Source organism: Gekko japonicus, unplaced genomic scaffold (genome assembly GCF_001447785.1).
Source record: "Gekko japonicus isolate JY-2015 unplaced genomic scaffold, Gekko_japonicus_V1.1 scaffold1234, whole genome shotgun sequence".
Classification (NCBI taxonomy): Eukaryota; Metazoa; Chordata; class Lepidosauria; order Squamata; family Gekkonidae; genus Gekko; species Gekko japonicus.
The window spans coordinates 498,580-510,462 of NW_015168685.1; the positions used below are offsets into that span (position 1 = coordinate 498,580).

Genomic DNA, 11,883 nt, shown 5'->3' on the forward strand with positions numbered 1-11,883 from the left:
GGCAACAAGAAAACATCCGATCCCTCCTGAACAGCAGACGACAGACTGTTCTTCCTAACACAAATGGGCTTCGACCCCATCTTCTCATAGACTGGGGGGAAAGGCGGTGGTGATGACTCTTCCGCTTCCATATGTGTCCCATTCGGAGCAGATATCGGATGTTGGAGGGTCAAGGCATAGTCTGCTTCCCTCAACTCATCAGCCAGGGATTTATTTTTGGTAGGCGCACTCAGGTCCATGGAAACTACCCAGTGTGACCTCATATCAAGGTCCATTTCAAAGTTAGTCCCGTTCTGGCATTTTGTTGAGGGTCCCCCCACAGATACATCCAACACATTGCTTCCATCTCAAGGGGGTATAGGAGGACTAACTACCGTCTTCCCCCATCAGAGACTGTGTCTCTTGACGCAGAGGCTGATCCTTCAATCTGTTATATATATTGCTGTTACTTATCAACTTGACATCTGCACTTGACATGGACCCACGAACATTGGGCTCCACCTGTGCCGGTAGCTCTGTAGCACTATTCCGTTGTTGCATCACACATTGGGGAGTAGGACCCATACCCCCTTTGGAGTAATTCACTTTTAAGGTCTTGGGGCACAAAGGGGCTCGCACCAAATCTTTAAAAACCCTGGTCACATGGATTCCATATTTAATAAAAACCAGTTTCCCCCTAGACATCATTTTCATGGGAATCATATCGTCTTTAAAATGCAAAGCGACTCTAGCATATCTTCCAATACTAGGCAGCCTATCATAGGAACACAGTGGAATATCAGGTTTAGTACAGTTAAGCAATTGGCACAGAGATCTAACAATAGTTGTATAGTTTCTCCAATTAAAGGAGTCAGTCTGTGCAATATATGAGATAGCCACCGAATTTCTCTGAAGAATGAGGGAACTAATCATCGGCCTCTTCCTTCTGGTATCACTCTGTAATATTAAATTGCCTGCAACTGATTTCCTAACAGTCGTCGTCTCAGTCCGTGATTTAACTCCAGCTCTGCCTAAGTTATATGCAGTAGCCAAGTTATTGATAGCTTCCTTCACAGCAGATACCTTGTTGTCAATGTCCTTAATCCTATCTAACAACAAGGCCAAGGTCTGGGAGGTTAGCATTGCCCCTTTAGAAAATGACTCCATCATACCCGACAGCTCCTGGGCGCATCGTGAACTTAGACCAGGGCATGACTCCGTGTTTATTTTACCTTGACGAGAGACTCTCTCTTCGTCACTCAGGAGCACCATACAGTCCGACTCCAAAGCAGCATATCTGTTGGTAAGACTGATGATTTCTGGCTGAGAGTTAGAGATAGATTGATCTATCTTCTGTTGTTTTCCCTCTTCTAAGTTGGCTGCCTCAGAGGCAGAGTGTCGATGCTTCCTATTAGACATAAAGTCTAAATATTCCTTCCCTTTGTTATCAGTAGCCGACACTCCTTGCCACTGTAGCAATGCAGATAACAGCCACCCCACAAGGTTGGGCCAAAATACTTGGAAGGAGAAAGGCTCGTGGGGGAGTATTCCTCGATTCAGCGTCATTTACAGGAAGGGAAACGCCCCCGTCGCTGCTCGGAAAAGGGGAGAAAGCGAAACTAACTTTCCTGCTCTCCCTCCCCTTCGTCGAGGCAGCCATGGCGGCAGGGGGTCCCGCGCAAGAGCTCTGCGAGGAGGCCTCTTGCTCCATCTGCCTGGACTATTTCCGGGACCCGGTGAGCATCGCCGAGTGCGGCCACAGCTTCTGCCGGGCCTGCCTGACCCGCAGCTGGGGGGAGTCGTGGAACGACAAGCCTGCCTGCCCCCAGTGCAGGAGAAGGACGCGGGAGGGGAGCCTCCGCCCGAACTGGCAGCTGGCCAACCTCGTGGAAGTCGCCAAGAAACTCAGTCTGCAGGAGGGGAAAGAGGTAGGTAGGTGAGGTGTGTGTGTGTGTGGGGAGTCTGCGAGAAGTGCCGGGAGCTCCGGAGGTCTTCCTGCCAGGACGAGTAAGCCCCCCTCTGCCTGGTCTGCGGCAGCTGTGAGGAGCGCAAAGAGGGGGTTCCTCTGGAGGAGGCTGCCCGAGGAAGTCGGGAAAGACATCTGGGGATCTGGATGCGGCACGGCTGGAGGTTCTTCTTGGCTCCTCTGTAGATTCAGTCCTGTGAAAACAATCTTCGTTTAAATGCAAATAGTGATGGGCATTATTAAATCGGTGAAATGTAGGCACCTGAGGGCGAAGTGGGACTCGGCCAGCCTTGGCTTGATAATATGTGGAAATGCTCCTTCCCCTGGCCCCTCCCCCCACACATCTGGTTCTCCAGAGTCTGGAAAGTGGAGAGGGGGCTGGGCGGATCCTGGCCGAGTCTGATCCAGCAGTGCTCTCAGTGTGCCTCATTTCAGCGGAAGTGGAGACTGCCCTGCGTCTTCTCCTGTGCCACTCAAATGTCACTTTGGGACAAAGCTCAGGGCCACATTATGACTTTAGTGGGCCCTGGGCACTTTTGACTTTAAATACTTAAATTTTTTAAAGGCAAAATTTAAATTTTTTTCATGGGCCCTAAACATTTCATTTTTTTCTTTTTTCTTTTTTTTTAACTGCCCCCCAAAGGGGCAGGATTTTATTACATTTTCCACATAATGTACAGAAACATAACATATACATACATATACATACATACTAACATACAAATACATGGAGGTTATTCTTAATTCTACCAATATTTATACTAATACCTATTCCACCTTAATAACAATTTCTCATGAACTGTGTAAGCAACTTTTCTGGCTCTATCATCCTAACAGGTACATATTTCATTTACGGAAATATTTCAGGTATATATTTCATTTACATTTCATTTCTTTCTGATGTGAGCATTTTCTTCAGCCCTAAAAATTCATTTTTCTTCTTCTGATTTTAAAAGAAACGAAAACATTTCTGTGGGCCCTAGGAGCTGTGCCTGATGGATAAGTCAGCCCTGGCAAAGCTCTCAAGGTCATTGCTGCTGCTGGCTGATTACAATATGATATCAAATATAATACATATAATATTATTGCACTCCCCCATCAGCCATAAAGTGGCTCACAAAGCAGCAGCTAGTAATAAACACCTGAGGAGTGGGTCCTCTTTCTGATGGGGGGGGGGCTGGCTGCCACCTCTTCTCTTCCTCTGGCAGCCCTCTCGGTATTGGTGCCTCACCCAGCCTTCCACTGACAGGCCACCATCAGAGGGCCTTGTGCCCTGTGATCCCATTTCTGCCCACTTGGGGGTGTGTGCGGCCTGTTATTTCTATTGGCCATCAGTCCCCTTGGCCCTCCCCTCCTGAGACTGAGCTGTGGGGCCAGTCCCAGAGATTTCGCTGCCCAAGGAGGACCGTGCCCAGCCCCCCAAATGCGGGCCTCTGGTGCAGTGGGGCTTCCAGGACTGCGAATCTGTCACTGGTGTTATCCGACCTGCTCTCTAAGAAAGTTCGGGCGCCCAAGTCTGAGTTATCTACCACAGTGGGCGGGGCGTGAGTTCTGGCCCAATGTATACAGAGGTTGGATTGGCCAATGAAACGCTCGCTGTTTCAGGAAGTCAGACAACACACTAGACTTATGAATAAATGTTGCCTTTTACTAAAGCAGTTTCTTCAGACATACAACAACAGAAGCATACAGATTCTCACAAGATCCTTAGTTACAATAGTTCATGGAAAGCAATCAGTCTGGAAAATAACAAAAGCATCTAATAAGGGGAATCACACAGTAGGATATCGATCATACTTATCTGTGGTTCCTGCTGAGAGAAGAAATCTCGTAGTAGAAAATGGGCAGCTTAAGGGTCAGTAAGCTAACTCTATAAGCACACGAGCTGTACCAGCCAAGCAAACGTGTGGGTTCTCTGGTCCGGATTCCAGAGAACACAGTTAGATTCACCTGCAGTACTTAAGTTGCGGGGGGGGGGGAACGCAGTGCAAGAGCGCAATGCAAAAGAGTTGCAAGAGAGCAAGGTAAGAGAGCGTTGCAAGAGAGGTGTGCAAGAGAGAGAAACAAAGGCTGCGTTTCTCTTTTTAAGACCTTTGTTTCGGGGCAGGCTTCACCTATCGTAAAACCTGGGGTTCGTCATAAGAACATAAGAACATAAGAGATGCCAATGTTGGATCAGGCCAAAGGCCCATCCAGTCCAACACTCTGTATCCCACAGTGGCCAGAAATACCAGTGCCATCAGGAGGTCCACCAGTGGGGCCAGGACATTAGAAGCCCTCCCACTGTTGACCCCCCCCAAGCACCAAGATGACAGAGCATCACTTGCCCCAGAGTCCCTATCTATACCTTGTGGCTAATAGCCACTGATGGACCTCTGCTCCATATGCTTATCTAATTCCCTCTTGAAGCCGTCCATGCTTGTAGCCGCCACCACTTCCTGTGGCAGTGAATTCCAAGTGTTAATCACTCTTTGGGTGAAGAAGTACTTCCTTTTATCCGTTCTAACCCGACCGCTCAGCAATTTCATGGAGTGCCCACGGGTTCTTGTATTGTGAGAAAGGGAGAAAAGTACCTCTTTCTCTACCTGCTCTTTCCCATGCATAATCTTATAAACCTCAATCATGTCACCCCTCAGTCGTCGTTTCTCCAAGCTAAAGAGCCCTAAGCGCCTTAACCGTTCCTCATAGGGAAAGTGTTCCAACCCTTTTATCATTCGAGTTGCTCTTTTCTGCACTTTTTCCAAAGCTATAATATCCTTTTTAAGGTGTGGTGACCAGAACTGCACACAGTATTCCAAATGAGGTCTCACCATTGATTTATATAGGGGCATTATTATATTGGCTGATCTGTTTTCAATACCCTTCCTAATAATCCCCAGCATAGCATTGGCCTTCTTTATTGCAGTCACACACTGTCTCGACATTTTCAGTGAGTTATCTACTACAACTCCAAGATCTCTCTCTTGATCAGTCTCTGCCAGTTCAGACCCCATCAACGTGTATTTATAGTTAGGATTTTTGGCTCCAATGTGCATCACCTTGCACTTGGCCACATTGAACCCCATTTGCCATGTTGACGCCCACAAAAAGTGCTTCTGAGCATCCCCCCCCCATCCAAATGGCCAAAAGTCAGAGCAAGATGGCGACTGGAGATCTGTTGGCAGAAAGGCTTCCCGGAGGGCAAAGGGCTCTGCAGGAGTTAATGATTCCTTAGAGGGAGTGGTTGAGGGATTGCTTGTGAGAGTTCAGAAAAAGGAGTTAGGCGGTTCCCAGGTGAAAGCCATCGGAACCCACAGGTGCTCCACCTACTAATGCCTTTATGGACCCAGGAGGTGAAGGAATTTCCTTTTTTAATTTATTTTGCATTTTAAAATACAGAAGAATTAAGTTACAAGGAAGGCAACCCCCCCCCCAATCAAACTCAAGCTAACTCACTTCAGAATGTATAAGAGGTTGTTATGCCAGTATGAGAATCCAGAATCGTCATTCGGTTGTAAGGTTAAAGGCGTTGTCTGGAGCTCCACCTAGGAGGAGATGCTGTCTGTGAGAGGGGGGACGGTCTGGCTTGGAGTTAAATCTGAAAGGTGGCTTAAAAATCTGTCAGGGCCCATCCATATTCATGCAGTTCCAGCTTCACCACCTTACAGATTTGGATCTACTTTTGGAGATTTGTCATAGTAGAGAGAAGGGGAAGAGAAGAGATTGGATTTATACCCTGCCCTTCACAACCCGAAGGAGTCTCAGAGCGGCTTACAATCCCTTTCCCTTCCCCTCCCCACAGCAGACACCCTGTGAGGTGGGTGGGGCTGAGAGAGCTCTGAGAGAACTGCTCTTGAGAGAACTTGTGACTGACCAAGGGTCACACCAGCAGGTGCAAGTGGAGAAGTGGGGAAGGAGGAGTGAAGAATCAAAGCCGGTTCTCCCAGATTAGCATCCATGCTCTTAACCACTACACCAAACTAGCTCTCTGCACCAAACTGGCTCTTGTTAAGTAGCATTGTTAAATCAGATTAAAAACGTTAATTATTGATAAATATACAAGAATGTGCATGTATTTATTACAAAGTAGGTTAAAAGGCAGATACTGGGCCTGGTGATTGCCTCAGTAAAGAATCAAATTGTGGCTCTTCCGGTTATGGCTGTGCGCCTGGCGACCGACTCTCGGGTGAGCTCCCGGAGTCGGATCACCCACACGCCGTCTGGAGGGGTCCCGCTCAGGCGGAGATCCTAAGGAGCCTTTGTTATAAGGCTCCGAACCAGGGGGTGCTTTTGAGAGACTGGGGGATGCCTCTTGCCGGCACACAAGCCGGGAATTGAGGCTCCCCCGCCAAAGTCTCTCCCTGCCCCAAACGGCTCCAGCTGCGTTGTGCCCTGTAATGGGGAATAGCAAAGCCGCCGAGAAAGCGGAGTGGTGGAGCGTGTGAATAGAGTCGGAAGAAAGAAGCAAGCGATAAACTGTAAGCCGGCGTTCGAATTTTAAGCGGTGGCATTTGAAAAAGAAAGCCTTACCCCCTCCCAAAAAAGCGAAAGGGAGGAGGGATCACCTCCTCCGTACTAAAAAGAGACTTTAAAATAAAGCGGGGGGGGGGAGCGAAAAAAAGCATGAGCGGTTTACCTTGCTGGGAGGGAGAAATAAACGGAAAGGAGGGAAGCTTCCTTGAGTGCTACGGCACGAAACTTTGAAGTGTAAACAAAACTGAATCATGGCGGGGACTAAAAAAGTACAAGAAAAGCTGCTGAAGAAGATGGGAGGGACTTCCGCCCAAAGCTCTTCCCCTGCAGGATCTGCTGTCAATCAGGAAGAAGGTGCTCTTGCGCGCCATCTGCTGGAAGAACTGCAAAAGATTAACCAAAAACTTGATTCTATGGAATGTGCTTATACCTTACAGCAGAAAAAAATGACAGAAACAGCCGAAAAGGTAGATGACATCGCAAAAAAATGTCTGGCATCAGCCGAAGAAGTACAAAAAGTTAAGAAAAAGGTCATTAAAGTTGAGAACTATCAAGAAAAACAAGACAAGAAATTATTAATGCTTCAAATGGAAAAAGCAAACTTAACCCTTCGGTTCCAGGGATTGAAGGAAGAAACAGGAGAAGATCTAAGAGACATACTGGCTCCACTAACTGGCAACGAAGCGGAAAAATTAAAAGAAGAAATGGATGTGACCTATAGGGCCTATTCCAATTAAACAAGAAAAAACAAATTGCCAGCAGAAGTGGTTGTAAAATTTACAAAGCAACGTCTCAGAGATCAGATATTAAAGGTGACATCAGCTACACCCCTGAAAATTGGAGATCAGTCGATAAGAACTTTAAAAGATGTTACATTTGAAATAAGAATGAAAAGAAAAGAATATAAAGGATTGACCAGATTTCTACAAAATCATCAAACAAATTACAAATGGCTGCTGCCCGAAGGACTGACTTTCAAGTATAAAGAAAAGAGAGAAAGGATTGACTCTATCTTTAAGGCTCAAGAATTTTTGGAAAGGCACGCCAGTAAAGAAGAAGAGGCAGAACTGGCCAAGTGGATGACGGAACTGAATGTAGAAGACAGCAGCTCGGAGGGAGAGCTAAAGGACGAGGAACCCAAAGGAGCGACTGCCCTGAAGTATAAATTGAGAGACAAGAAAAGCAAAGACCCCAGACACTACTAACACACTAATTGCCTGGTTAACAGAGATGGAGAAGAAATGAACACCGGTCTACAGAAGCAATGATTGACTCTAATTCTTAACATGAAAAGATTAATATACTAATATTTTAACACCACTCACCCATTTCTTTATCCATCTATATACCCTCCCTCTTTCTTGACCCTAAGCGAAATATCTCTCCTTTTTAGGAGAGGGAATAAAGCTATTATAAAAAAAAAAAGAATCAAATTGTGCAGTGACAACAAAAACACACGTCATTATTGACCCTGACCACACGTGTTCTGGCCCATTTGTCTTCCTCAGTGGTCAGACTAATGATATTACAGAATGGCTCCTAAGATTACAATGCAACAGTTATTTCTAATAAACTGACCAAGATGAAATTTTGTACTGGTTATTGTCTGTGACCAAAGGCAAAGATATTAATCAGAGGCCTCATTCTTTTTTCTTTTTTCTTTGTATTTGTGTGTCTGTGTTCACATGGAAGTCATGGCGGCCTCTGGTGACTGACCCCTCCTGGGGGCCTGGAGGATATTCAGAGAGGTGGCTGAATAAAGCCTGCCCCTGCCTCCCGACTGCTGGTATTCCAAGGAGGCCTCCTATCCAAGTACTTGCCAGAGTCAGCCCTGCTTAGCTTCCGAGATCGGGCTCGCCTGCTCTGTCCAGGTCAGGGCCAGAAGCCTCATTCCCGAGTTTGCTGCCACGGTCAGGTACACTTTCCTGTAGTAATGGTTCAATTGTGTACCTTTCTTGCGTGGTCAGAAAGATTCGATGCAGCCAGGAGGCAATAGTGATGTCAGGAGCCATTCTGTAATGTCATCGGTCTGACCACTGAGGAAGACCAACGGGCCGAAAGGCGTATGGTCAGGGTCAATGTTGATGGTCAATTTTTGTTTATTTATCAATATTTAATGTTTTTAATGTGACTAGCAATTATTGGGCCTATACATTTATATCTTCTTAACCTTTAGGTTTATTTATTTAATTTATTTATTTTATTTCATTTATACGCCGCCCTCCCCGCACGCGGGCTCAGGGTGGCTTACATAGGCACAAAGTACGATACAATAAACAGTTAAAACAAGTTAAAGACCGCAAAAGGTCCCGCAGGGCCCTGATCTCCTCCAGGAGCTCATTCCACCAGGTAGGAGCCGCCACCGAGAAGGACCTGGCCCTCGTGGTAGCAAGCCTGGCCTCTTTCGGGCCCGGGGTCACCAGACGGTGTTGTGACCCCAACTTTAGTGCTCTTTGGGGCCTGTATGGGGAAAGGCAGTCCCTCAGGTATGCCGGACCCTGGCCATATAGGGCTTTAAGGGTAAGCACCAGCACTTTGAAACGGATCCGGTACGCTATTAATTCAGTTCAGTTTGGGTTACGTTCCCCTCCCCCTTTTTTCAATTTCAGTTGTCATCATAGCCCCTCAAGTATGCCCACTTCAAGAAAGGAACTGGGTGGGGTGTTTGGGGGCTCCGCTGGCACACTGCAAATGGCGGCTCAAGGCAGGTGTCAGGAGGAGGTGGTTTACATGGAAGCAGGAGCTGTGAGTCCTTCATTGACTTTCAAAGGAATCTGAGGCTTAATGAAAACCTCCGCAACCTCAATTTCTCCCACCAACCTCAGATGGGGGAAGACATTATGGGACCTGGGTTTGTTTATGGAGAGGGAGGGTGATGTAAAAGAAAGGAAAGGTACCTCCAGCCCACTGGCCTCCACTTCCTAACAGTGCAATTGGCCATTTGGAAAAAAGGAAAGGGAAAAAAACCTCCCAGACTCTCCAATCCCTGATCTTTCTCCATTTAGAAGTAGAACCTAAAATGCGAGGAGGGCTGTTGGTCACTCTGTTCAGTGCTCTTGGACGCTGGTGGCTTCTCAGAACTATCGCATTACCCCTCCCATCACACAGATAAAATACCTCCCCTCCCAAACGCATAGAGTTACACTTGATAGCGCCCAGCTTTTATACACAAACACATATAAAAATAGTGTTAGTGTGTTATTTTTAAACTGAACAAGGCACTAAATATATATCCAGTCATTACAAGGGGAGGTAGACTTCTGAGGGGAAAAATGAATCCTGTTTCTTTGTTTTGGGCATCAGGCGGGTGTGGAAGCCGGAAAAGGGGGAGTTTGCCAGAAGCACCAGGAGCCCCTGAAGCTCTTCTGCAAGGACGACGAAGCCCTCATCTGTTTGGTCTGTGACCGATCCAAGGAGCACAGAGATCATGAAACCCTTCCACTTGAGGAGGCCTCCCAAGAGTACAAGGTAGGAAATCTACGCAATAGAGGTTGATGGGGAAGAGAAGAAGAGATTGGATTTATACCCACCCTTCACTACTTGAAGGAGTCTCAAAGCGACTTAATTCCTTTCCCTTCCCCTCCCCACAAGAGATACCTTGTGAGGCAGATGGGGCTGGGAGAACTCTTTTGAGAACTGTCCTTGAAAGAACAGCTCTGATAGAACTTGTGACTGACCCAAGCTCACCCAGCAGCTGCATGTGGAGGACCGGGGAATCAAACCTGGTGCTCCCAGATTAGAGTCCTCACTCCTAACCACTGCACCAAAGAGCCATAGATCTGTGCCTTTGTCTCTTTGCAGGGAAACGCTCTAGTTTCCTCCCCAGCCTCTGGGCTGAAACTGGGGAGTGAAAACACCTCTTTGCTGCCTCCTTCATGGGCGTCATGGCCCCCTTTTAATTGCCTCCAGTCCCCCTGCTGAGGCCAATGTGGGGTTATATGGGGAAACGAACTCACTTCCTGTCTAGGCTTTTGTGTGCAAGCACTCTTCTGTATCTGTATCTGATCTTCTGTGTCTACCAGTCTTAACCCCGCACCCCCTGCTTTCCTGATTTCAGTTGCTGTCCTTGAGTTTGGCACAGCATTGTGGTCTTTCCACTCTGCTTCCCAGTTTTCCCTGGATCTGCTGTCGTTTTTTCTCCCCTCAGACCTGCTTTGGATCATTCTTTCAGGGTCATATCAAAAGAGGTTTTATGGGAAAGTGTGGAATGGAAGGCATCAGTTTTCAGAACACCTCCCCCCCACTTCGGGTGAGCTTTTTGCCATGTAAGTTGTCAGTGCTGGGCATATTGCTGGAGCACTAACACAATACAGTGATATAGTAGTTTTTGATGCAAAAAATCCACCCTGTGGCAGGGGGGTGTCACGGTGGGCAAGAGGGTAACGCACGGATTAAATCTCCGTGGGGAAGCAGCACGGGCACTGTGAGTATCTTTGCATTCGTAGTGGTTGTCAGAAGAGAATGGGGCACCATCCCCACGAGGAAGCTACCTGTGTCCAGCATTTGGGAAATGTTGTTATTAAAGATCCCGTTACGGACATCTGGCAGTTATATCCCGTTTGACCCTTAGTGACAGTTTTGCTTCTCTTATGCTTTAAAGTAAACTTCTATAAAGAATTCAGTCTCCATTTTGGGTCTCCCCCCGCCCCCCCATCCAGGATCAGTTCTGCAGCCGTCGGGAGATTCTGAAGAAGGAGAGAAAGAGAATCCTGGCATATAAAAGAGTCGTGGAGAAGGAAAGCCACGAGCTGCTCGTAAGTGTCCCTGTGGCTGGGGAATGAACAGATTCTAGAACACATACTGGAGAAAACAGTGGAGTCCAGCTACAGAAAAGTCAACCCAGTTGGGCTCCCCCCTCCTTCCCACTTGGAAGTTCGGTGCACAGATGGTCCCCCAGGGGGGTGGGCAGCTCCTGGTTAGTTTATCCAGATCTAAAACATTTTTGTTGTTGTTGTTCTCTGCTGTTTTTGTCTGGGGCAGAATCAGTTGACTTCCCAAGGCGTTCTCTGCTGTGGGTTGATGAACTTGTGTGTCCAGGTGCCCCTTGTGTGCATGCACCAACACTGCAAGCCAGGAGAAGTCTCTGAAAAGAGATAAGCCCCCCTGCCCCCCAAATACTTGCTAAAAATGCTGGTAGAGCTCCCTCCGATCCTGAATTGAGCCACAGGGCATTCAGTAATTCTAAGGGGGAAAGTGCTTGGGATGCTCAGTAGCATGTAGATTTTCCCCCTCCACACTTTTTCTTGCCCAAAATGCAGTCAGGGAAGCTGCAGTTTCGATCTGGAGGCCAGGCGAGGGGAAGGGGCTTCTGAGCTCTTTGGCCCTCAGTGGTGTTTCTACTAAGACATCATATCTCGTCCTCTGATCTGAACTGGGGGAGTCAACATATGGAGGGTGTTTTAGTGTGGGGACAAGCGGACTCAAGGAGCCTCTTCTACTCTCTGGGTCTTCTGCTGCAGACTTAATCCTCTGGTCCTGGTGAATCT

At 47.4% G+C, this 11,883-nt stretch overlaps 1 protein-coding gene across 1 annotated transcript in view; it reads left to right on the plus strand.

Moving 5' to 3' along the window:
* The first annotated feature begins 1,620 nt into the window (after nucleotides 1-1,620).
* Nucleotides 1,621-11,883, plus strand: part of LOC107113993 (tripartite motif-containing protein 7-like) — a 22,668-nt gene continuing 12,405 nt past the window's right edge. The window contains exons 1-3 of the mRNA XM_015415410.1: nucleotides 1,621-1,907; nucleotides 9,701-9,865; nucleotides 11,056-11,151. Of these exons, the coding sequence (XP_015270896.1) occupies nucleotides 1,638-1,907; nucleotides 9,701-9,865; nucleotides 11,056-11,151 (531 nt within the window). The 5' untranslated portion in view covers nucleotides 1,621-1,637. The remainder of the gene's footprint in view (nucleotides 1,908-9,700; nucleotides 9,866-11,055; nucleotides 11,152-11,883) is intronic.